The following is a 26,854-nucleotide window of genomic DNA, read 5'->3' on the forward strand; positions in this document are numbered from 1 at the left end:
TTGCATTTCTACATACTTGTGACATTAGACATGTCTTAATCCTTCAAAAACCATTCACTTAACTCAGCACGGTGTCATCTCAGCTTGCTTTACAAGACCCAGCCTGTCAGTAAAATGCTCAGCAAAATCCACAGCTCCTGTCAAACAGGACAGGTGCTGTCTCTGTTCTGGATGAAAGCTTTTATTCACACTGGTAGATGCAGGCAGATGATGAATGGTCCATGGTATCACGTCCTAAAGTCCTGATTTGACCCATAGAGAAGTTTGTTATGTAAAGATCAACTCATTCAGATGCTTTTATTTCAGAATCTTCCATATTCTAACAATAGACTCTTCTTAATAGACTCTGAAAGTGGTAATTGTCTCATTAGATAACTGAGCTAACTATTTATGAGGGTGCAGCTAAATATTTATAACAGGTGCATCCCACATTTTTACTCATAATTCATGTTTCATTTCAATGTATCTAGTCGTTCATTTTCCATACATAATTAAGGTCAGTACTGTGGTAAAGCGCTTCCCTGAAACATAATGTTTGAGGTGGGGATGCACACTGGCTTGTATTCTCTGCTAGTCTATCACGTGGCACAATGTAAACACACACATACATTCATATACTCATTTACATCTAAGGGCAATTTAAAGTAGCCAATCCAAATACTGGCTCATTTTACAGAGGAGGCAGAAAGCCAGAGAAGTCTGAGGAAACCCGTGTTGATACAGGGGGGAATGCATGCACTGAAATTCCATACAGACAGTAACTCAAGCTCAGGGTCGAACCGGAGACCTGGGAGCCACAAGGCAGCAATTTTACTTGCTAGCACAATATCCTGTTAGGATGGCTTCATTATTATTAATTAAATTTCATTATGGAAAATATCATTATACATGAAAGTGTGTTGGCACTATGTAGTAAAAAATTTAAGTCCTCTCTCACACTCTTGTAGCTTAATGATATTTTAAACCTTGACCTATATGAAATTTGAAGGAGACTAAAAAACTGTCTGTAAATTCAGGAAAAGGATTTAAAGTTCAGGATGCATGTATCAGGAGTCAGGCCTCGTTTCATATAATTTATCAACACTCTCTGACCAATCAAGATGGTGGTGTGAATGGACGTGAACATTAAGAGTAGCTCAGTGGTTAAAAGAAAGAAAAAAGAAAGGAGCTTTCACATGTACAGTGAAATTCTTTCCTTACACATTAGAGAGGAACTAGTGTCAGAGCACAGGTTCAGCCCTGATACAGCACCACCGAATGATTGAAGGTTAAATGCCCTGGTCAGGGGCCCCAACAGTGAAAGCATGGCGATATCAGGGCATTGAACCCCCGACCTTCCGATCAGTAACCCAGAGCCTTAAACACTGAGCTACCACCTCCCTTAAAACCTTGGACTTTTCATTATGAGTTCATGAGTTCAAACCCCAGCAAGACCAAGCTGAGCTTTTAAACAAGACCCTTAACCCTCAAAGAGATAAGTGTAAGTCTGTCTGGATAATGGCGTAAATGTAAAACGAAGAATTCCAGAGAAATGTGCTACAAATTACTGTAATTATTGTTGTTTCATTGTTAAAAATGCTGGGTCTACAAGCGGAACATGTTAAACTGGTGTCGTGTGCCATAGCTCTTATTCTACAGAATAATATAGACCTATACTTGGATCTACTTTTATCAACCAAATTGTTTAGGCAATTGTTGAACAGCTCTAGTTATAAGGCAGCTGTTTCCAATTCATGAAGTGCAATATTTAGAACTCATTCAAATAAAGCAGAACATTATTTTACACCAAATCCCATAAAATAAAGCCTCGCAACCACAGAGAAAGCCAGGAAAAGGTGTGAATTAGTAGCTAACCCAAATGCTAGCTTAAAGAACACGCTGGTTATCCATCCACTGAAGCGGTTAAACGTATAACAATGTTAGCTTATGTCAACAGCTTCGCTAGCTGCTAATCCTATCCATTAGTCAAAGGTATTCAAAGCACCACGTGTTGAAACTTTGAGCTAATAAGTTCCAAGGATTAGCAAACAAACCTTGCTGTTTAGTCATAACCCAAGACTGAGGGTTTATTTCACACATTAACATTTTCGAAAGAAGTAACATGCCTGTAGTGAATTTCCATCATGTCTATTTTTTTTATTATCTCTTGAAGAAAATGCTCTTGGCTGACATCTGTCAAGGAAAATGCTACGATTAGCCAACAGCAGAGTAGTACATCTGCATGACTTCCCTGTTTCTGCTGGGAGAAATACTGTCCCCATCGGGGATTTTTCTTTCTTTCTTTTTTTTTCCCTTTGCATGCAAGTTTGTTTTGGGTCCAGCAGCCATCACGTGTGGTGTGCTGTCAGGTGTTACAGACACAAACAAAAGCAGTGAGGGTGGAAGTAAGACTGGGATCAACAGAAGCACACATTAGGAGTATATTAGTGGAGGAAACTGTACTGGAACATGGTGAATGGTATTCATTTAGACACACTGAGAATAAGGCCACTATTTAAACAAAAGCCTGTGGTAGTCCTTATACTGAGAGTTGTATTACAAAACACATACAATGCAATACAAAACACATTCAATAAAACGATCTTTAACACACACAAAAACCCTGATCTTTTCATTACAAAGTGAAAAGGAAGAACAAAGGACAGAAGACTGGAGAGGAAGCTATGGTGGTTTAGAGATGCCAAAGGTGGGCCAAAATGTGGTATATTTTACACACATTTGAACAATTCACCCTTCTTTCTTTTATCCCGTCCGTCTCCTGTCTATCTGTCTGTCTGTCTGTCTGTCTCTCTTTCTAATATGGCCAATAAAGTCTAGCCGCTCTAGCCTAAGAACAGCCGAGCCTCAAGTATGTGTTCGAAAACCCTGAGATGAAAATACATCTTAAACTCTGTTTGAAGTCTTTTCAAGTCTCGAACACAGAGATAAACTCTCATAGGAGGGAATTTCCTGAAAACTACTGACTTCACATATAGAGGTTAGCTGACAGGATAAACAGTTAACAATACAAACCAATATGGCAAATCTGAGCTTTTAAAATGAACATGACAGACCACTATTGTTTGTAAAGGGAAAAAAAGACATTACTCGATAACACACATCATCATGAATCAGAAAATTAATGAACTCTGCAACATAAGAGTAGACAGGTGGTGAGATACAGTGGCATTCTGACGCACAGGAAAACACACCTACCTCCCCCAGCACTCAGGAGTCAGGATTAGTGCCATGCCCTAAAGTCAAATCTAGTGAAAGCATAACGGGGGAGTCCATTGGACAGGAAACGGGGGAGGGGGGCTGCTTTGTTAAAGAGTGTTATTAAAGATCCGGCAAGTTCCAGCCACACTGCCCCGTCTGGTTTACTTTGGCTGGGAGGTTGATTACTTCTGCACCGATCGCCATCTTTTAGACCAGAAACGGCCTGAATAACCTTTCTGAATGTGCGCATGGTGAGAATCAGGGCACGACTTTGGAAGCTGCACTACAATGGGCTCAGAGGAACAAAGCTAAACAAAAGGGGAATGAATAACAGAGGCGCTAGGAGCACGTGCCTTCGATGCTCTCACATGGCAAAACAAATGCCACACTACTTGAGGACATTTTAGTGATACAAACAATATATCAAAAGTCTTGGAAACTTTTGGTCAAAAATACTGCAGAGACATTGCACAAGAATACTTGCAGCCATTTCTAAAAAGTTTAAGATGCTACCATTGAAGCAATCAGTTACTGATTACAGTGAGCAACCATGTAGTTCTTACAAGTACTGACACCTGATAGTACCCACAACATGAAGTAAATATCGATATGCAATATCGATATCACACCATCATCGTCATTTCTCCCAGCCCTGTTCTTCACTGTACACCTTTCAAACATCCTTAAGCGAAGGAAGCGCTTAGTATTCAGAATGCTTTGTTTTTAGTATTCAGCGCTTTCTATTTTCAAGTATTTAATACAAAGTTCAGTGTTTAGTCATTTATACTTAATATGCAGTACTCACATTTCAGTACCATTTCAGTTAGTAGTTCCTTCATATGCAAAACTTAGTATTCAGTACTTGGTTTGCATAGAATACAATAGCCTTTATTTGTCACATACACAGTGAAATTATGTTCTTCGCATATCCCTGCTTGTTCAGAAGATGGAGTCGGAGTTTAGGGTCCTCCATGATTCTGTGCCCCTGGAGCTCAGAGGATAAAGGGTCTTGCGCAGCTTGGTGATACCGGAGTTTGAACCTCCAACCTTCTGATCAGCAACCCAGTGCCTTAACCACTGAGCCACCACTCCCCACCACTTTGGTGGCATTTAGTACTCTCCATCCAATAATTTATGGCTAATTTGCAGTACTCAGTGCTCAGTAGTGTGTATTCAGTACTCAGGATTCAGGATTTTATGCCTAATATTCAATACGCAGTATTTAGTGCTCAGTAGTTCGTACTCGGTACTCAATATATAGTAATTCATGCCTAATTTACAGTGTGCAGTATTCAGAACTCAGTAGGCAGTTCGTAATATTGTCATCAGTTGTCTGTACTCAGTATACAGTAATTCATGCCTAACATACAATATGCAGTAATTAGCACACAGTAGTGTGTATTCAGTACTCAGCATTTAGCAATTCATGCTTGATATACAAAATGCAAAATTCAGTACTCAGTAGTCTGTACACAGCTTTCATTGATTCATGCATAATCTGCAGTGCTCAGTATTCAGTATGTCATACTCAATATACAGTCATTCACATGTAATATACAGTACTCAGCTCTTAGTAATATCAGTACTCAGCTCTTAGTAGTCAGTACACACACATCTGTAGTCAATAATCACTAGTTAACATTCAGTATTGTGATGTAAATACAAAACGGTTGCAAGTATTTAAATGCAATGAAACACTGCCATCAGTCACGCTCACAATCTTTCTTTGCACACGCACACGCACACACACATGCACACACACACACACACGCACGCACACACACACACACACACACACAAACACTACAACAGTCCCACGTGGCAAAGGACAGCGTCCTCATAAATCACTGAACAAAGGAAAATTCCTGCTCACTAGTCCGGAGAGACGGCGGTGGAACGGCCGCTGAAGCTGAGCTGCATGCCGGGGAGCTTCATGAGTTCACCTCCACTCCACTTTCAACTTCCCTCCCTCCCTTACGCTATACTCTGTCTCGTCCACTCTCTTCTTGCCTTTTTCTTTCTCTCTCTCTCTCACTCTCTAGAATGAGAAGTCGAGAGCAAGAGACCTAACCTCCCTTGACACTCTCTCTCACACACACACACACCAGCAGGAGCCAACCACAGGTTGGTGGGTGTGGCTTGAAAGAGAGAGAGAGAGAGAGAGAGAGAGAGAGAGAGAGAGAGAGAGAGAGAGAGAGAGAAGTAATCTGATTTTAGAATTAGCAGAGTTCATTCAGATTTGGATCTGATGGGGTTGGATAAATCACAGAATCCTATAGAGAAGACAACACGAACCCAAACGTGGATATCTAGCAGATTTATATATACATTTATTACTTATGCATCTAACTAATGGACAAAGCACCTGATCAAACATCCAGTGAGTGTGTAACAGCAAGACCTAATAATTTGACCAATGGATTTAAAATATCAATAAAAATAATACATAAATAAATAAATAAAAACCGCTGCCAGAAAGTGCGACAAGTGCAAAATACTCAAATCACAAAAACTTCCTGAAGTTTACAGTTCAACTCTCCGGACAGCGTGACATCTGGAAAGAGAGTACGTTGCAATAAAATGTACTGAGCAGCGATAAATAAGTCAGTGGCCATCAAGTTTTACACCTGACATAAATCTAAAGTGGCAGTACAGGTTCGGGGCAAACGGGTTCTTACATGATGCAGATAAGGAGAGAAAATAAAACAGTTTGTACAGTATGTCAACCTGGAGGTGTGGCGAGCATGGATGAATTCCTAAGTTCTTATTGGTTATTAGTTGTTGATTCGGTTGATCATGTTTGTATTATAAAGCTGTCGTTCATAACCGGGACTTTTCTAACTAAAGAGCCGCATGAAGAGATTCAACAGCATTATGTGAGGACGCTGAATCCCCTGGTGGTCTAGTGGTTAGGATGCGGCGCTCTCACCGCTGCGGCCCGGGTTCAATCCCCTTTGAGGGAACAAACCCCAGCCACTCTCAGTACCGGTCCCAAGCCTGGATAAATGGGGAGGGTTGCGTTATGAAGGGCATCCAGCGTAAAAACATGTGCCAAATCAAACATGCAGATGATCCGCTGTGGCGACCCCTAATGGGAGAAGCTAAAAGAAAGTTTAAGTTTCTGTGAGGAAGCTGAATATGGACTTTGTAAGGAGTCTCCAGTGTATCTTTATGTTCAGAACTAAATTTGTAAAATTTTTGTTCACTGGAAAACCTTCAGGACGGAGGGTTTTACGTTTTATGGGTAACGTGACCTTTTTTTGGTAAGTAGAAAGTGATAACAGGAACTTGTTTCATGAATGAATGCTTGACGAATATATAAACAAAACAATAAACAGATAGCAGTATGATGTGTCACTCTTGAATAGAAAAAAAACAACAACAACGGAATTCTTCAAGACACGTTAAAAGAAAAAGGTTAACAAAAACTCTACGTTTATACATGTAAAACGCCAGTCGACGTACTATGAAATCGCCAATAGGCTTTCATGATGCTGGTTGCTATAGTAACCTGTATCGGTTGGCAATGACTAGCGTTGACGCCCAAGTCTAGATGTTTATGTAGCTGGAAGACGGCAGATTGTATTGAAATCTAATGACCTGTGGTCCCTTGGTCGTCTGAATGAATGTAGCTTTCCTGTGTGTCATGATTAGTTTTTGACATCACTTTGCATTTCAGATGTTTGTGTTGTGGATTTGATTTCCAGTAACCAGGGAGGAAAACTTGCAACCTGTCTGCAAAAGGTGGAGTACAAATCCCTCATAATCACTATGTCCACATCCGTGAAGGATCTGATACTATTAGTACACAAAAGGTTTACATTGTATTTAGAGAGTTGCACCTCCAATTTCCAAAAAGGAAACATTTGCCAAACTGAATACATGATTATTTACGTCAGCCGATGACCTCGTATTGAGAAGATATGATTCTTGGTTAGGATTAGAACAAAAACATGTACTTTCTGCCAGACATTTTGCCAGGCTGAGTGACCATTACTATAATTGCTGACCTTTTTACACAACTTGAGGCCAGATTTTTTTACATTTACATTGGATTCATGGATTTGCAGCAGATGAATTTCACTTGGACTCATAATAGACACGGAGGGGAATCACACGACATAAATAAATACTATGGAAATCAGTCATTACCTCTGAAATTCATAATGTACCTACATATACAGTATATAGTGCATAAGACATATTTACTGTCATGCTTGAAATTGATTTGTATTAAAACATACATAAACTATCGTTCTTAAATGTAAATGTACACAGTGATATGATAGACAATTAGGTAAGTCATCATTCTGGTGTTGGAGATTCCCCAAAACAAGTAGGAAATTTTTCTTGCCACTTGGATGGTGGACATTTGTCATGTGAGCATTAACAATGTGATGCATCCATTTAAAAAAAGGGGGGTCCATCTGATACACGTTTGCATTTGTATTTATTTATATATATTTGTATTTATTTATATATAATTATTAATAAATGTGCTATACTTTTATTAATTAGAAAGTGACCAATAATTTCGATACGTAGATTGATTTCTTCTCGCTAAACTGTTTCTCGAGCGCATTCTCTCAGCACCACTGCTGCTACGTGAATATGACGTTTCACAACACTACGGAGACCGAGACGTGTCCTAAAAGTCACATAGAATCCAGATTAACATGGCAGAGGTAGAGCTGCATCTTCCTGTAGACAGAACAGGATCATCTGGTTTTATTTGAATTTTTTCCTTTTTTTTTTTTTTGCACTACAAAAGCCTGTTTCTGAAAGGGCCATGCTTTAGAAGTAAGAAGGCACTTGAGTAAATTTATGATCTGACTGTCTGAACCGAAGAAATAAATGTATGTATGTTTAATGTATCGTATCGTTGCTTATGCAATGAGATACGAATCACATTGGCCTCAGTTATCGAGATACACAACCTTCCTGATCATCTTTTCCGATTGCAGGAACATACCACTGCTATGCTGAGTTGTGTATGTATGCCCTTTTTTGATTTATTTAAGAGTGCTTTCATAAAATTCTTTCAAATCTGTGTAATGGAATGTTTTTCTAAGTATGGACTAGTAAATATTTAAGCTGTGTGGCTCTAAAGCTCGGCCCAATTAGTTTGTTCTACAAAGCCTCTTTTTTTCTACCTAAAAAGGAGTTTTCTGGGTCACTTCATAAGGTCAAATGTCAAACTCCCCTGAGCGTCAGTGGGAGAGTAGGATTACCAACAAACGCTCGAGACGGAGCTCGGGTGGAAATGTTTACGGCAGCAGCACGCAGTTTTGGGTTTGAATTTTAAACACTGGAAAGGAATAATAGATGGACCAAGAATGTAAAGTTGTTTTAAAAGGACAAACCAGCATGAAGGGGGAAAAACCAAAACACAAAAAAAAGGCATCGGGATGTAATCAGGCAGAACATGCAAACAGTTACTGTTGTATATTTAGCAGAGTTATGTGTTTTTTTTTACCATCATAAAACAACACAAACAGGCATGGACACATACGCACAAGCATAAACACAATCTAGTGCTTGCGTCCAAACCTCCTTAGCCAAGCATGTGTAATGACAGAGATTCCAGAGTGCCGAATGAGTGTGTGGAATCCGGAGAAGTTCCTGTCTACGCTTTGTCTCGGTCTCTCTCGCTCTCTCTTTACCACTCCAACAGGTCTCACTCCACACTGTGCTTATTTAAAGACTTTTGTTCTCTCGCTTCTTGGAAGGGGAGGTAAAATTTGCATGCTTGGCCCGTTGTTCTTTTGAATATGGAAACTGTTTGGAAGAGACACTGTTTACAGTGGCACGGTTTCATGTGGCATCATTTCAAAAATGACCAGTGGGAGCAAAACACTGATCCATCCTGTAACACGTACTAACAGTGTGATGGTCACTGGGTGAAGAAGAAAGCTCCATATGGTGGTCCGATATTGTGACTTTGTGTTTTAAACAGTGGTCATTGTGGAATGTGTTGTTTTGTTAAAAAACATTAACACTAACACATACGAATGGCCCTGAGCAGAATAAAGCACTTACTACAAAACCAAAGGTGTGTATTTGGCACATATCAGACACAGACCCTATCTGATCTAATTATGCATAATGGTCTTGCTGGGTAATGGAATGAAACTCACAACCTTTTGAACACTAGTTTAGATTCTTCCTCGTGTCCTCGTGTAAAGATTGATGCACACTCATACACTTTTTTCTTTGCCACATTCACCACTGGCTCGCTCATTAGGGATAAACTTACAATTATAAGGAACACATACATTTGTTACCGAGTTATCTCTGTGAAGCTGCTCTGAGACCATGTTAAAAGTGCTGTACAAATAAAAAAGGAATTTAACTGAATTAAACCTTGTCAAGACAAAATCGCACACACCAAAGATCATTTTAAATTGGCCTTTGAAAAACAGCCCACAATAAATGGCCGGGGAGGAAACCAGAGTACACCTGAACCACAGAAAAAAAAAAAACATGCATACCTGAAGAAACCCCAACGCATGGAGAGAACCCCAGACAGTAGCGGCAAAAGTGTACTAAACCACCAAGCTCCCATTTCTGATAGTAGTTCAGGTTAAATATTTTGCTTAAGAAATCAATACTTTTAGGCCAGACTGTAAAACCAATCTCCAAAACTAGAGTGCAGCCTAGCAGACTTGGATGCTAAAGAACAATAAAATCTTCTGTTGAATTTATTTGAAAAGACAACCAAACGTGAACTTTCACCTATACCATTCACCATTGTTTACTGGTCCACGAGTCCTTTTGTTTGAAGAACAGCTTGCAAACAGTTAAGAACCTCCTGTTGCCAAGTCATGAAAATTCCCGGCTTTAGCATGTTCATTTCATTTAATCAATTACCTTTTGCCACAAATCTGCCAAGGCTCACTGCTGTAAATGTTGCCAGGCTTTTTGTAGAATCGATCTGTTGCATAAGTAGCCACCAGTAAAAGAGACTAATGGAACGATAAATAAATGCAAATATAAGTAATACATGGGTGTCTGCAGTAACCGTGTGACTTGCTTACTTGCTCTTACAGAACGTACCTACCTTATATCTGCTGGGGAACAAGGTTCATACAATCACAAGGTATTTCAAGTCATACAGTATGTTACAACTGGATTTGGTCAGGGGGTGGAGGGGCTTCCTTCATTCCTGCTCTGTCTCTGCTATATTAGCACATGAATAGGCAGCTGGGTGGGCTGGCACTTCAGTGTTATTAAGCCTATTGTCTGAAGGTGCTCATTAGCACTGCCCAGAGTGTGAAACCCTTCTACTGTCTCTTGTATCAAGAGCTTTGCACAGACACACAAAACTGGAGTCTGGACCTTCGATGTCTCAGATCAGGAGGCATTTAACAGTGGAAAAGCCATGGTTTAAATACATCTAATCAAATATTCATTCACACATAGGACTGTGAATAAATTATTTTAGGTGAACTACTTACCAGGTTGTTTTTGGTTGGTTAAATTAATCTGGAGAACTTGGAAGAAATCTCACATGAACAAGGGAACAGGGAAAAACTTCACAGACAGTAACCCGAGCTCAGGATTGAGAAAAGAACCCTCGAGCTATGAGGCGGCAATCCTACTCACTGCAGCACCCTGCCACCTAGGGTTCCAGCATCAGCTTAATTTCCACCCACTTGATAGGTGACAGTAACAAACGACTGCATCACCATCGTGACCCAAAATGAAGCCCCTGGGGGTTTTTTGTCCACAAAAAAGTGACTTGAAGACTGGATCAGATTTAATTTTGTAGCATTTAGCAGATTTAATAGAATTTAGATTCAGATCTATAAACCTGTGCTAGAATGAAGGGAATTAAGCAGACTCCAGAAGGGTAGAGATAAATGCTAATGTGTTAAATATAAATTACGGGGATGTGGATGTGCATTGATTCACATCTTAATGTATAGCCAACTATATTATACATTATCAATACATATGAAGCAGCTACTGATGCGATACGATTCACCCCTATTATGATGCAGTGCGACTCAACTTCGATTTGATTCTACACAGTGCGATAAAAAAATATGGAAAAAAATAATGCTATGCAATTCAATATGGTATAGATAGTGTATTTCTTTGGTTCAGACAAACAGCAAATCATAAATTTACTTAAGTGCATACTGACTTATAATGTATGGCCTTTTCACAACAGGCCTTTGTAGTGCAAAAAAAAAAGAAAGAAAGAAAAAAAGTTTAAATAAAACCAGACGTTCTTTTCTTGTTCTGTCCCCAGGAAGACACAGATCTACCTCTGCCATGTAAATCTATATTCCATGTGACTCTCAGGACACGCCTCGATCTCTGTAGTGTTACACATCATATTCACGTAGCAGCTGCCCGAGAAACAGTCTAGCGAGGAGAAATCAATCTACGTATAACAATTATTTTAAAAATAATAAAAGTATACTGCATCTTCTAATAATTCTATATAAATAAATCAGATGCAAGCATGTTAAAAAATGACGCATCACAATACAAATGCCAACTTGTAGCCGATGCACACTATTTTAAAATAAATGCATCACATCGTTAACATTTATAAGATTAGCAAACGACTGACTACTTTTCTTCAACAAAACTAAAAATGAAACTCCCACCCCTCCACACAATGCTAATCATTTGCATTGCGAGATTTCAATCTGATTACGAATTGACTGATGACGAGCTCTGAAATGCCTCCGCCTGGCTGTCACTCATTCAGAATAAGCATCAGCAGGGGGACAGGAACAAGCTGAAGAGGCCATTTCCTCCAGCTGATGACAGATAAGGGGGGTCACACTGCCTCATTCTCTCCATCTCTTTTTCTCCTAGTTGTTTAGAAAGGGGGTCTGGTGTGCTCTGTTTGTTAAGCCCCCCTCCAGAGCTGCTCTTTTTTCGTGCCGTCCTGAGTTTCGCCGCAGGGAGGAAGTCGGCTTCCTTCTCTCAGTTGGTTTTGTTGCCCTTATCTTCGGATGCGTGACCAACAGACGTGCAAATGCGCTCGGGGCGTCTGGAGAATCTGTTCGGCCGGGGCTGCGACTCATCCAGAGCAAAACAACACCACGGACCGTGTGTGCCATCTCGCGTGGTTTTCATTATCCCAGTTTGAACACTAATAAGCTCAAGATGCGTTTGTAAGACAAATTACAACACAAAAAGCCTCTGTCTATAGGAAGACTTTTTCTAAAAAACTTGACCTCCAAGGAAACACAATGCAATGAACTGAATTGAAAATCTCTCCAGATCTCTCTTTCTGTCTTTCTCTGTCTCTGTCTCTCTCTCTCTCTCTCTCTCTCTCTCTCTTCCTTCTCTATAAAGCAGTCACAGTAGCTTTAGGACATTTTTCCCCAGGCTCCATCAGGCAATTAGAGCTTTAGGGGTCACCCCTCCCACACACACACACACCCTTGCAAGCAGACTCACACCCTCACACCACAACACATCTGGATCTGATCGCATCATTAATCTCTCAGAGCTTCAAAATAGTTATGATGCATGTACCTGTTAAATCGAGATATTTTCCCCAAGCACTTTTTTTGGTTGGTGATCACAACTTAAGAAACTTATCTCAGTGTTTATCTCAGTGTTGTATCTCATGTTTCCCGTTAAAATCATTGCTAACGCTTGCAAAAGGTGGCTCTGAACAACTACATTCGGAATGTCTTGCTTGCTGATTTCTTTCTTCTGTGTGCAGATGCTGAAAGGTTTCAATACAAACAAATCATAACATTACAAAGAGGAGTGACAAGATGATGTCATCAAATGAGATTCAGGCGAGCACATGAAGTAATGGAGAGGACTCGCTAGATCCTTATTTACTCCAAAAATCTGTTTCCATTAACCCACTTTTGCTACATCTGGACGAGCTCACAAACATCTCGAAAACCCTGCTATTGACAGACAGGGAGTCACATAAACAAATCCATGCAGATTCGGCTTACTTTCTTAATAAGGGTCTTCTATTGATATAATTATTGATGGAGCTAATTAATGTTTTGAACCTAAAGAGAAAGTAATCAGCTTTTTTATTTATTTGCTTATATGTTAAAAAAAAAAAAAAAAAGATTTTCTTTGTGGGGACCACACTAAAGTCTCACAAAGACAAACCTGTCATCAGACATTTTGCCCCCACAACATGACATCCAGGATAATGTACCGTGGTATGAACAATGTAAATGGTGTTGTTGTGCGCTATCAAGGCCAACACACGTCTATAGAAAAGATGCAGACAGAGAGAAGTTGTGTGTTGCAGTTTCTCTTTGTCTCTCTATCTCTTTTTTTTTTCGGAAGCGCTCGCTGTATGTATGTGTGTGTTTCTGTGTCTGTGTCTCTGTGCGTGCATGAGGACAGTCCCCCGGTGCCACAGGAGCGTGAGACAGAGAAAGCGGTCAGCTAATGTCAACTCGATCTGAAGAGCCTGCCATCCCTCTTACCCTCTATCTCGATTTTTTTTCCTGAAACACACTTGCCCTCTTTGCCACGCTCTGGTTCTTTCTCTCATTTCCCATCCTCCAGTGCCTGCCCCATTCCAAAAACTCTTCTTCTCTGTGCCACTACTTCCTCTCCCACTCCTTCTGTCATCATCATTTCATTTGCTCTATATTTCTTTATTCCCCATTTCTCATTCGTTCTATTGCTCTATTTCTATAAGTGTAGCTTTCTCAGTGTTTATCGAATCCTCCTTTTCTTCATCTAAAAAAATCAAATATTTTTCACATAATACTACCTTTTCGATTGCTTTGTTTTGATTTATTTTTATTTTATTGGAGTTTCGGAAAACTCCACATATGACATTCCTGCCACAAAACCACAGCACACTCTGTTTTAAAACCCACTTGAATTCATCAAATCAAACAAACAGAAAACCATACACACCTTCAGAAAACACACACTACCCAAAAACATGCTTTTAGGTACACAAAAGTACTGGAACATCTGTTATTTTTGGATGCTGTAGCATAAAATTCTCTCTTAATTTAAACTAGAAGACCCAAACCTGTTCACAAAGCCAGCTCCATGAAAATATGCATTACATGGGTGGGATTGGAAGATTTTGAGTGACCTGCTAAAGAGCTCAGACCCTCTCATGCTGAATCTCCACAAGTGCACTCCAAGATCTATTGAAACATCTTCCCAGAAGAGTGGAGGTTATTATAACATGTAGAGAATGTAGTTACTTTGTGAATAAGTATCTGAAAGTGTGTGTCAGTGAGTGTGACGCATGAGATACACTAGTGTCCAATGCAGCATTATAAATGGTCGCAAAAATATGTTCTAATCTTCCTTTACTTATAAAAACGTAACGATAGTCACTTTCATGTATGTATATGTGTAAGTGCAGTATATCAACTTATAACACATTGTCCACAACTGACTACACAAATTAGCATGGTCTAATATCACATGTAGGCTTATTATTCCAGCCCGTTATCTGGTTTTCTTGACTAGCAAATAATTTAAATGCAAGATCCAAGACATAGATCATGACAGCATTCACAAGGACACCAGGTCGTCAGAGTGGGTTTAAAACTGCGATGGGGTTAAATCGCTAAACATTTTACTGTAAGACTTGAAAACGTAATAAAAATGGATGTACATAAAGGGTAAAGGTGCTTATTACTTATTATATGCACATTACAGTAAAACTCTTTCTTCGCATATTTCAGCAATGTTAGGAACCTGGAGTAAGGACAGGGACAGCCATGATACAGGGCCCCTTTAACACAGTGTGTTAAGGGCCTTGCTTAAGGGCCCAAGAGTGGCAGCTTGGTGATACTGGGGCTTGAACCCCTGACCTTCCAATCAGAAAACCAAAGCCTTAACCACTGAACTACTACTTCCCATATGCAAGCAAATATGTCACGTATAAAACAGAAATATTATCCTGTAGAATGTTAGCAAAACAGAAGTAAACCTCAGACACCTGACACTTTTGGAATAATCAATACCATTTGGAGTAAGTGTTCATTTCAGTTCTTTCTTTGAACGTTCAATAGTGGCTCAGTGACAGCTGTGAGATTCGAACTCGGAACGTTCCAGTCACCAGTGCAAAGCAACTACTGCTGTAGATAATATCAGATGATCATGTGATCATTAGTGGCTGGTGTCAGGAGGGGACTATTTACTTTCCATAGCTGTTGACAGAAGCTTTGAAGGAACTACTGTGTGTGTGTGTGTGTGTGTGTGTGTGTGTGTGTGTGTGTGTTCAAACACTTTTCTGAAACGTGAGCTCCTGTCTGACTGACTGAGGGGTCTGGGAAAAAAGACTGAAAGAAAAAAAAACTGGGGCAAATCCCTATACACCCAGACTGGATATGATCCAACACACACACACACACACACACACACACACACACACACACACACACACATACACACATAATATCAAAGTCCAGAAATATGAACATCCCTATATGGACAAGATGTTAGAAAGGAATTCAGATACCATATGCAAGATATGATGTCATTTCAGAATGTGTGTGTGTGATGGCTGGTGTGTATTAGAGTGTGTTTTGCATGAGTGTAAGTGTGTATGTCACAGAAGTTGATTTTTTCATATTTAAAAATAGGAAATTAACTCACAGCTTAAAACAGAAAGAAATGGACAACTCTCTCTCTCACACACACACACACACACACACACACACACACACACACACACACACACACACACACACATTATCCTAACTATCCCTTACTCCATTGTGTTACATGAACCTATGCTGTAGGGGTTGTACTCAGTTTACCGGACAAAAGGATACACGTACACTACAAAGTGAACACTTAATAGCGTTTACACTCGCCAGTGCACCACCCCACCAAAATAACATCAAACACTGCAATAAAAAAAAATGAATCAAATCAAAAACAGAATAAAAATCTTTTCTACACACAAGTGCTGTCTTTAGTTTAAAATCAGGGTAAGAATTATCCATTGAACACTCAACATACACCTGCATCTGGCACTTGGGGTTGTAGTGTGATGTTGCCCAACATGCTATAACCGTTATAATGCCAAAGTTGATTATTTTCCAAAAACAGCAAGTGTTCTGTTTTCACTACAGGAAGAGCAGCATTTCCTGTTTTTATCCATTACTATTTAATGTATATACAGTTGTGTTCAAAATTATTCAACCCCCACTGAAATTGATTGTTTTGGTCGGTTTGACATTGATTATGATCATTCAGTCATCCTGCTTACAATTAAATCAAAGAGGCACGTGTAGGTCAGACAAATATAACATAACATTTATAATGAAATAACCACAAATGTCTTTTCTGAGCTCACATCATTATCAGTTTTATTCAACCCCCAAGTGACATTCAATCTTAGTACTTAGTACAACATCCTTTTACAGTTATAACAGCTTTTAAACGTGAAGCATAGCTTGACACAAGTGTCTTGCAGCGATCTACGGGTATCTTCGCCCATTCATCATGGGCAAAAGCCTCCAGTTCAGTCACATTCTTAGGCTTGCGCACTGCAACTGCTTTCTTTAAGTCCCACCAGAGGTTCTCAATCGGATTTAAGTCTGGTGACTGCGATGGCCACTTCAAAATGTTCCAGCCTTTAATCTGCAACCATGCTCTAGTGGACTTGGAGGTATGCTTGGGATCATTGTCCTGTTGAAAGGTCCAACGTCTTCCAAGCCTCAGGTTTGTGACGGACTGCATCACATTGTCATCCAATATCTCCTGGTACTGAAGAGAATTCATGGTACCTTGCACACGCTGAAGCTTCCCAGTACCTGCAGAAGCAAAACAGCCCCAAAGCATGATTGACCCCCCGCCATGCTTCACAGTAGGCAAGGTGTTCTTTTCTTCATAGGCCTTGTTCTTCCTCCTCCAAACATAGCGTTGATCCATGGGCCCAAACAGTTCTAATTTTGTTTCATCAGTCCACAGAACACTATCCCAAAACTTCTGTGGTTTGTCCACATGACTTTTGGCATACTGCAGTCGACTCTTCTTATTCTTTGGGGACAGCAAGGGGGTGCGCCTGGGAGTTCTGGCATGGAGGCCTTCATTACGCAGGGTGCGCCGTATTGTCTGAGCAGAAACTTCAGTACCCACATCTGACAAATCTTTTCTCAGTTCCTCAGCAGTCACACGGGACTTTTCTCCACTCTACGCTTCAGGTAGCGCACAGCAGTCGAAGTCAGCATCTTCTTTCTGCCACGACCAGGTAGCGTTTCAACAGTGCCCTTTGCCTTGAATTTGCGAATGATGCTTCCTATGGTGTCTCTTGGTATGTTTAACATCTTTGCAATCTTCTTATAGCCATTGCCCTTCCTGTGAAGAGTAATCACCTGTTCTCTTGTCTTCCTGGACCATTCTCTTGACCTCACCATGTTTGTAACCACACCAGTAAATGTCTAGAAGGAGCTGAGTATCACAGTCATTTTAAAGCTGCCTAATTGGTGCTTATTAGGCTTTATTGCTGCTCCTGATATCCACAGGTGTTTTCAATACCTGATTGAAAACACTTCATTGAACCTCTGTTCTTCAGAGTGGTAGTCTTTAAGGGGTTGAATAATTATGTCAATGAAGAATTCACAAAAGAAACATTTACTACTGTATTACAAAACTAATTGATGTCATTTTAGTTGCATATGGTTCTTTAAGAAGTCCTTGTAGGATTTCATTCTGAATACAATTACAAATGTACACTAAATTCCCTAAAACCATTTACAGCATTGGGGGTTGAATAATTTTGAACACAACTGTACATCCCCAATTTCAAAAAAGTTATGCAAAATGTAAAAACAGAATGCAATAATTTGCAAGTCTCATAAACCCATATTTTATTCACAATAGAACAAAGAAAGCTAAAACAGTATATACAGGTTTCAGACCAACAAGTAGTTTCATCCAGAAAACTATTATAATAGCGTGACTTCGTACAAGAACAGTGGGTGCTGAACTGGCCTGTCTGCAGTCTAGACCTTTCACCATTTAAAAACATTTGGTGCATCATAAAACAAAAAATACAACAAAGGACACCCAGAACTGTTGAGCAGCTAGAATCCTGTATCACAGCGTTCCCCAACCTTTTGCGCCACGGACCAGTCAGACAATATTTTCACAGACCGGCCTTTAAGTGTGGCGAATAAATACAACAAAATAAAATGATACGAGAGGCATAAAAACTGGTATTTTTTAAAAATATAATAATAAACGTGAATCCACTGTGTTGTTTTTTGTTCATTTTGCTAGCTTGGTGGTTTGAATTTAGCAGTAATGTATTATGTGTTAGCGGCCGGAGCAGCCCCTTTAAGAAGGTAGCGGATGGAGGTAAGACATGTGACCGAGGCATCATGACATGCATCAAGAGTGAGTCATAGACACATGTGTAGGAGAAAATCTGGTAATTTTTCCAAAATAACACATCGTTCAAAATCAGATAATAAATAAAACGGAAATAATGTGAGTTATGTATTCTTTATGTGCCAGTGCTGTATCAGACACATGGGACAACATTCCGCCTCAGAAATTTAGCAACTGGCCTCCTCACTTCCCAAAAGTATATGGACAGAAGACGTGATGCTGCAGGGTGGTAAACATGGCCATGTCCCAACTTTTTTTAAAACCTATTGCAGTCATCAAATTTAAAATGCCTGTATTTTTTTACTTTGAAATAGTGTATTCTTAATTTAAATATGTGATATGTTTTATATTGTATTGTGAATAAAATACGGTATGTGTTTATGAGCTTTACAAATAATTGTATTCTGTTTTTATTTACATTTTACTCAGTGTCCCTGTGTTGGAAAAAATTAAGGAGAGCAAAAAGAAAAGACAAGAACGAATGAAAAAGGAAATGAAAAGAAAAAAAAGGAAAAGAGAAGATAAGAGATGGGCAGATCAGAAAACGAAGAGAAGAGAAAATAAAAAAGATGGGAAGAGAAGGAAAAGAAAAGAGGAGACAAGAGTAAAGAGGAAAAGAGAATACCAGAGAAGTGCAGAACAAATAATAAAGAGAAGATGAAAAAGAGAAGAAAACGAGAAGACAAACGACACGAAGAGAGAAAATAAAAAAGATGGGAAGAGAAGGAAAAGAAAAGAGGTAGGTGATAGAGGAATAGAAGAAGAGTAGAGAACGCTTCAGGTAGCGCACAGCAGTCGAAGTCAGCATCTTCTTTCTGCCACGACCAGGTAGCGTTTCAACAGTGCCCTTTGCCTTGAATTTGCGAATGATGCTTCCTATGGTGTCTCTTGGTATGTTTAACATCTTTGCAATCTTCTTATAGCCATTGCCCTTCCTGTGAAGAGTAATCACCTGTTCTCTTGTCTTCCTGGACCATTCTCTTGACCTCACCATGTTTGTAACCACACCAGTAAATGTCTAGAAGGAGCTGAGTATCACAGTCATTTTAAAGCTGCCTAATTGGTGCTTATTAGGCTTTATTGCTGCTCCTGATATCCACAGGTGTTTTCAATACCTGATTGAAAACACTTCATTGAACCTCTGTTCTTCAGAGTGGTAGTCTTTAAGGGGTTGAATAATTATGTCAATGAAGAATTCACAAAAGAAACATTTACTACTGTATTACAAAACTAATTGATGTCATTTTAGTTGCATATGGTTCTTTAAGAAGTCCTTGTAGGATTTCATTCTGAATACAATTACAAATGTACACTAAATTCTAAAACCATTTACAGCATTGGGGTTGAATAATTTTGAACACAACTGTACATCCCCAATTTCAAAAAAGTTATGCAAAATGTAAAAACAGAATGCAATAATTTGCAAGTCTCATAAACCCATATTTTATTCACAATAGAACAAAGAAAGCTAAAACAGTATATACAGGTTTCAGACCAACAAGTAGTTTCATCCAGAAAACTATTATAATAGCGTGACTTCGTACAAGAACAGTGGGTGCTGAACTGGCCTGTCTGCAGTCTAGACCTTTCACCATTTAAAAACATTTGGTGCATCATAAAACAAAAAATACAACAAAGGACACCCAGAACTGTTGAGCAGCTAGAATCCTGTATCACAGCGTTCCCCAACCTTTTTTGCGCCACGGACCAGTCAGACAATATTTTCACAGACCGGCCTTTAAGTGTGGCGAATAAATACAACAAAATAAAATGATACGAGAGGCATAAAAACTGGTATTTTTTAAAAATATAATAATAAACGTGAATCCACTGTGTTGTTTTTTGTTCATTTTGCTAGCTTGGTGGTTTGAATTTAGCAGTAATGTATTATGTGTTAGCGGCCGGAGCAGCCCCTTTAAGAAGGTAGCGGATGGAGGTAAGACATGTGACCGAGGCATCATGACATGCATCAAGAGTGAGTCATAGACAGATGTGTAGGAGAAAATCTGGTAATTTTTCCAAAATAACACATCGTTCAAAATCAGATAATAAATAAAACGGAAATAATGTGAGTTATGTATTCTTTATGTGCCAGTGCTGTATCAGACACATGGGACAACATTCCGCTCTCAGAAATTTAGCAACTGGCCTCCTCACTTCCCAAAAGTATATGGACAGAAGACGTGATGCTGCAGGGTGGTAAACATGGCCATGTCCCAACTTTTTTTAAAACCTATTGCAGTCATCAAATTTAAAATGCCTGTATTTTTTTACTTTGAAATAGTGTATTCTTAATTTAAATATGTGATATGTTTTATATTGTATTGTGAATAAAATACGGTATGTGTTTATGAGCTTTACAAATAATTGTATTCTGTTTTTATTTACATTTTACTCAGTGTCCCTGTGTTGGAAAAAAATTAAGGAGAGCAAAAAAGAAAAGACAAGAACGAATGAAAAAGGAAATGAAAAGAAAAAAAAGAAAAAGAGAAGATAAGAGATGGGCAGATCAGAAAAACGAAGAGAAGAGAAAAATAAAAAAAGATGGGAAGAGAAGGAAAAAGAAAAGAGGAGACAAGAGTAAAGAGGAAAAGAGAATACCAGAGAAGTGCAGAACAAATAATAAAGAGAAGATGAAAAAGAGAAGAAAACGAGAAGACAAACGACACGAAGAGAGAAAAAGAGAAGAAAAGAAAAGAGGTAGGTGATAGAGGAATAGAAGAAGAGTAGAGAAGTGAAAAAGATGAGAGGAAGATGATGAAATGAGAAGATGAGAAAACTAGAAGATAAAATGATATGAGAAAATAAGAATTTGAGAAGTGAAGAGGAAAATTTGAGAAGGGAAGAGAATAAGATGAGACGAGGAGGATGAAATCCGATGAGAAGAGTAAAGAAAAGAAGAGATGATGATGGACGATCCTCACACAGCCCCAATGATTTATAAGCTCACCTGCTCTTAGGCCGCTCTCTGAGAATCAGGTCTTTAAATTATACACAATATCAGAAACTTTAGGAATTACCGCTGGATTCCTGCCCCGGAGCAGCATTTCAATAGGGCTTAGATCATCTCTGCATCTCTGCTCTGACTGGAGCACTCGCATACTGACAGATACTGGGCACATACTTCCCACAATACACCTGGACAATTTGGAGAAAATGTCCTTATTAGGATTGCAGTGAACTCGTGCTCAAATCCAAAGAAACAAATATTTATCACATAAAGGTGTGCGTGCGTGTGTGTGTGTGTGTGTGTTCATGCTCCAAAATACACAGGTCTAGGGTGTGATATCAGTTCAAGCTGAGGGAACACACCTCAAAGCACAAGCAATTGGGACCTGTGAAGAGATTGTTTTGTCTAGAAATGTTTCAGAACCAACGCAAAACCCTAACACTCTTCCCCCATCCTTGACTATCTCTGCTTCTTTCAGCTTGCAAAAACATTGGAACACATCTTAAATGAACTGTTACTTGCACCACAAGGGCAACAGATCTTCGACTTCTTGTTCTTCTTTCATCATCCATCTAAATATCACTCTGTCCTCTACATCTGCCTCTTTTAAACCATCCACCTGCATGTCTTCCCTCACCACATCCATAAACCTCCTCCATGGCCTTCCTATATTTCTCCTGCCTGGCAGCTCCATCATATCCTCAGCAATCTTCTCTGGATATACCCCATGTGAACAACCCGTCTCAATCGCGCCTATCTCACTTTTAGAGACCTCACATTGTCTCCAAAACGCCACTATGGGCAACACTATCAGCTAATTTCAGAAGTAGCAACATTGCTAACATGAAAATTATATCAGACAGTGAGAACAAATCGTCCATGTTGGTGGATGAGGCAGCATTTTTATGCCAACCAACAGAAAGAAACTAATGAGAAAAATGGTACAAAAAGCTATTTACCAATAAGGAGTTGCTCTGATTCTAACCACTTGACCCACCTCGTCGCCCAAGACAGATGTTCTGGAATTGAAATTTCACCTACATAAATTCAAAGTAACAGCTGCCGAAAGCAAACCCATGTCTTCCCTACATCCCTTCAGCGAAATGTTTTTACCTCCTGTGGTGAATTTATTTATGGTCGTTTTCATTACTGGTTTAGCTATTAACCATAGGCTAAAATATACGTTACTTCACGATGTAATCATTCATCCCTAGAATGTCTTTATTACCAGCTAGCGAGAAAATTAGCTTGTGGATAAGAAGGCTAGCTAGTCAAAGCTACAGCTAGCTCGGCACTATGATTAATCTACGTCTGATTTGGCCAGTGTACAAAAAGCATTTGTCTTCAGTTTTTGAAGGGTTAATTTATAAATATTGTTGTCATTTATAAAAGTTGTTTGAAGGTCATGGACTGAACAATTGACTCAAGTGTATTTGCATTAAGGTAGACACATGACAGAGCATTCTGTCCTGATGTGCTCTACTGGTTTTGGTACAGTGAGGAGGTCTGTGGTGCAGACAGCGTTCCAATTCATCCCAAAGGTGTTTAATAGGCCACACAAGATCTTCCACTCCAACACATGCAAAGCATATCTTTATGGAGCTGGCTTTGTGCACAGAGGCATAGCCATGCTAGAACAGGTTCAGGTCTCCTTGTTCAAGAGAAGGGAAATTTAAATTTAAATTTAAAATTTGTAAAAAATTTACATTTAAATTAAATTTGAATTAAACATCAGATACAACTGTGTGCCTCCAACCATGTGGTAACAGGTTGAGGAAGAATTCCATATGTCAGGTGTCCTGATACTTTTGGCCATATAGTGTAGTCTTGTGCTTTATCCTTCAGGGCGACGAAAAACACGATGAAATCAACATTCAGCTTTTCATTATTCATTCAAGATCTGATATCTCTCTAATAAAACAACCTTCAGATCTCCTGCGCTGCATACACACACATGCGCATGTGCACACACACACACACACACACACACACACACACACACACACACACACACACACACACACACACACAAAGCTGAGTGTTTCATATACCCCGATCCTCATGCTTTTTTATCTCTTACTATCATTTTATCTGCTCAGACCTTATCTCATCTCTTTCCGTCAGTGAGTTTATAATGAAGAATATGACGACTGTCTCAAATTAGTTTCACTTCTGCTGATTGTGTGTGTGTGTGTTTGTTCCTGAAAAAGAGGTTTGGGCACATTGTTGATTGTTATTTGGTAAAGATGCTCCGGGCAATCATGCACACACACACACACACACACACACACACACACACACACACACACACGTACACACACGAGCATGCGCGCACACGCACACACGCACACACACACAAATGTAGACATAACAAGGCCAAGTCAGACGTTTATGAACCAAAAAGAGGAAAAACTCAAGCTGATGATTATGTGCGTGTGTGTGCGTCATTAAACATTTTTAGGGAAACAATAGAGGCTCTGTTACTACAAAAAGACGCACTGCAACAAGAGGACTGAACTGGCTATGATCAGACCCTGGGAACACACTGTGTTTTCTTGTGAAGACGAAGTTAAAGATGATGTGTGTTAAGTAAAAAAAAAAAAAAAAAAAAAAAAATATATATATATATATGTGCTTTTTATCTGTTGATCTGCAGTTACAAAATGTTTGAAGTTGTACAATAAGAAACAAAAGTACAGTAAGTACCAAAATGCTAACTATTGTAGCTACAACACTATATGACAAACCTTATATTAACCATCACTTTTCTGGGAAGATGTTCCACTAGATTTGAAGAGATTAGTGTTCATTAAACCATGAAAGTGTTGGTAAAGTCAGGTACTGATGTAGGTGAAGTGATTACGCCTGGAGTGAAGTCAACTTTCCAATTCATCCCACAGGTGTTCAGTAGGGTTGAGGTAAGAGCTCTAAAGCAGGGGATCTTCCATTCCAACCATGTAAAGCATATCTTCATGGAGCTGGTTTTGTGCTCAGGGATATTGTCATGCAGGTTTGGGGCTCCTAGTTCAAATTACGGAAACATTTTATTCCTTCACCTTTACAGACATTGTAAACAATTGTGAGCCTCGACTTTGTAGTAACAGTTTGAGGAAGAACATATGGCTGGAAAAGTCAGGTGTCCTAATACTTTTGTCCATATAGTGTATATAAACAGGACATAATTTTTTGCATTTATGTAAATATATGAAAAAATTTGCTTACAAAAAGAAACACACGATTTATGTGAAAAAAGAACTTCACCATGCCCACATTCATTACCGACTTATGAAAATTCATGACAGCCTCATTAATATTCACTACAACAGTTCTTAATATTCAAATCAGCTCTAATAAATGACTACATTTACTCAAATTGTAACGCAGTTAAATGTGAGAAAGTGTAGCAGTGTTTATAATGGTGTGTGTGACCTTGAGTGGACAAAGGTCAAAGCTCAAGTCCTACCTGTCGATGTCAGTGCGGCTCTCACAGTGGAGGAGAGTGGAGGAGTGTTTGTGTGTCCGAAGTGTATACACACTCTGCCCTCCGTCTGTCACGTAACTACAAACACACACACACAATATAAAAGTGTGATCAAGTGTGCAACTACCTGATATACAAAACACTTTGATATAGCTTTGTGGGGACAATTTGTATATATTTGCAATAACATTTTATATACATATCATACACACACACACACACACACACACACACACACACACACACACACACACACACAAAGGGAGAAGTGTGAGCAACAACATGATGCACAGAACAATTCACAATTCACACTTCACACAGACACACAATAAAAAAAACAGTGAAGTGTGAGCAACAACATGATGTACACTGCACATGCAGGCACACACACACATACACACACACACACACACACACACACACAAATAAATCGAGTGTGTGAGCAACATTATATACACAACACTTCACACACACTCAATAAAGAGTGAAATGTAAACATGATATACAAAACATTACACACACACACACACACACACACACACACACACACACACACACACACACTTTTATCTATATCTCAAAATTTTACATTAGCATTACAATATTATTTCTTTGTTCTGACAACAGATTTTTCACAAATCCAACAGTGCAAGTTTTTAAAACTAGAAATAGATCATAACCGATAAAGTTTTTTAATAACACGAGACACGCTAAGTCTCTCACCTCACTTTTCCGTCCAAGAAGGGCTCTGCACCATGCACGGTTCCTCTCTAAGACTAGTTTAATTACACATCTATTACCAGACTTATTCAGGCACAATGTCACGTTTGATCAGCAATTATCCTGCTAATACTTTATTGCTGTCTCCTCTGTAAAGGAGAGAAAAAAAAACACTCTGTATGCCGAGGGTGGTGCGACGTATCGATTCAAGGCTGCTCGATAAACACGCGTATTTACTCTGCCTTTGGAACACACTCTTTCTAAATATTGACTAACTTCAAGCTGTCTTCTGTGTGCTGCACAAACTCCTGGCATACGAACCCGCTTCCTATTTAAAGAGCACGTCAGCAATTATCTTATAATCCGACATAATCCCAGGCCAGGAGAGCAGAACTCAGCCTGGGGCACATACACTACAATGGAGGTGAAATAACAACTATGTTTTCACAAATTTCATGCAATTTTTTAAAACACATTATTGTATTAAAGTGACAATGTCTAGATGAATTCACTAAGGTACCATAGGGGCTGCAGAGGGGGGTCCAAAATTCGGCTATCACCTTTCGGTATCACCCAGATGCCCTTGGACACTGGCAATGAGCGAAAAACATCTGCTCTGGATAAACAGCGCAGTCCATTATTCATGAATTCATGATGCAATGACACACAGCTGGCCACATGAAAGCTGTGACGGTTTCTTCCTGACATCATGGAGACTTTTCCATAGGTTGCAATCACTCAAATGCTTACCTTGAACTGTTTAAAGCGAGGTCAAGTGGCATGACACGGTTGTCATTGGCATTATATACGTATAATGTAGTGGCCTGGGAAAACCTTTTGCAGACTTTGGTGACCTGAAATGTGTTTTCTTTTTCCTTTGCATGTGTTTTAAGCATGAGCTATCTAACAATTTGACAACAGCATGACACATTTAGGAAGCGAAGGTATAGATATAGATAGGTGTTTAACTACAATGACTGATTTTACAAAGTAGGGTGCCTAGGATTTCAATGTTTTTATATTTCTATGTTGTTTTGGTAAAAAAAAAATACTTAAGAGGAAGAAAGCGAAGAAAAAAACTATTTTATTATTAAAAATTGTATTTCTTTTTAGTTTTATTATTTTGGTCTATAAACATTATCCACAGCAACATCCAATTTTTCCAGACTGCCACA

The 26,854-nt window shown here is 39.2% G+C and overlaps 1 protein-coding gene across 6 annotated transcripts in view; it reads right to left on the bottom strand.

Annotated features, from left to right (window-relative positions):
- nav2b (neuron navigator 2b) overlaps window positions 1-26,854 on the bottom strand; it is a 155,653-nt gene that overhangs the window by 37,226 nt on the left and 91,573 nt on the right. For all 6 annotated transcript variants that reach the window (XM_046849224.1, XM_046849223.1, XM_046849222.1 and 3 more), the window contains one exon: window positions 24,942-25,037. In XM_046849224.1, coding sequence (XP_046705180.1) covers window positions 24,942-25,037 — 96 coding nt within the window. The remainder of the gene's footprint in view (window positions 1-24,941; window positions 25,038-26,854) is intronic.

The sequence above is a fragment of the Silurus meridionalis genome, chromosome 5 (genome assembly GCF_014805685.1).
Source record: "Silurus meridionalis isolate SWU-2019-XX chromosome 5, ASM1480568v1, whole genome shotgun sequence".
NCBI classification, from domain to species: Eukaryota; Metazoa; Chordata; class Actinopteri; order Siluriformes; family Siluridae; genus Silurus; species Silurus meridionalis.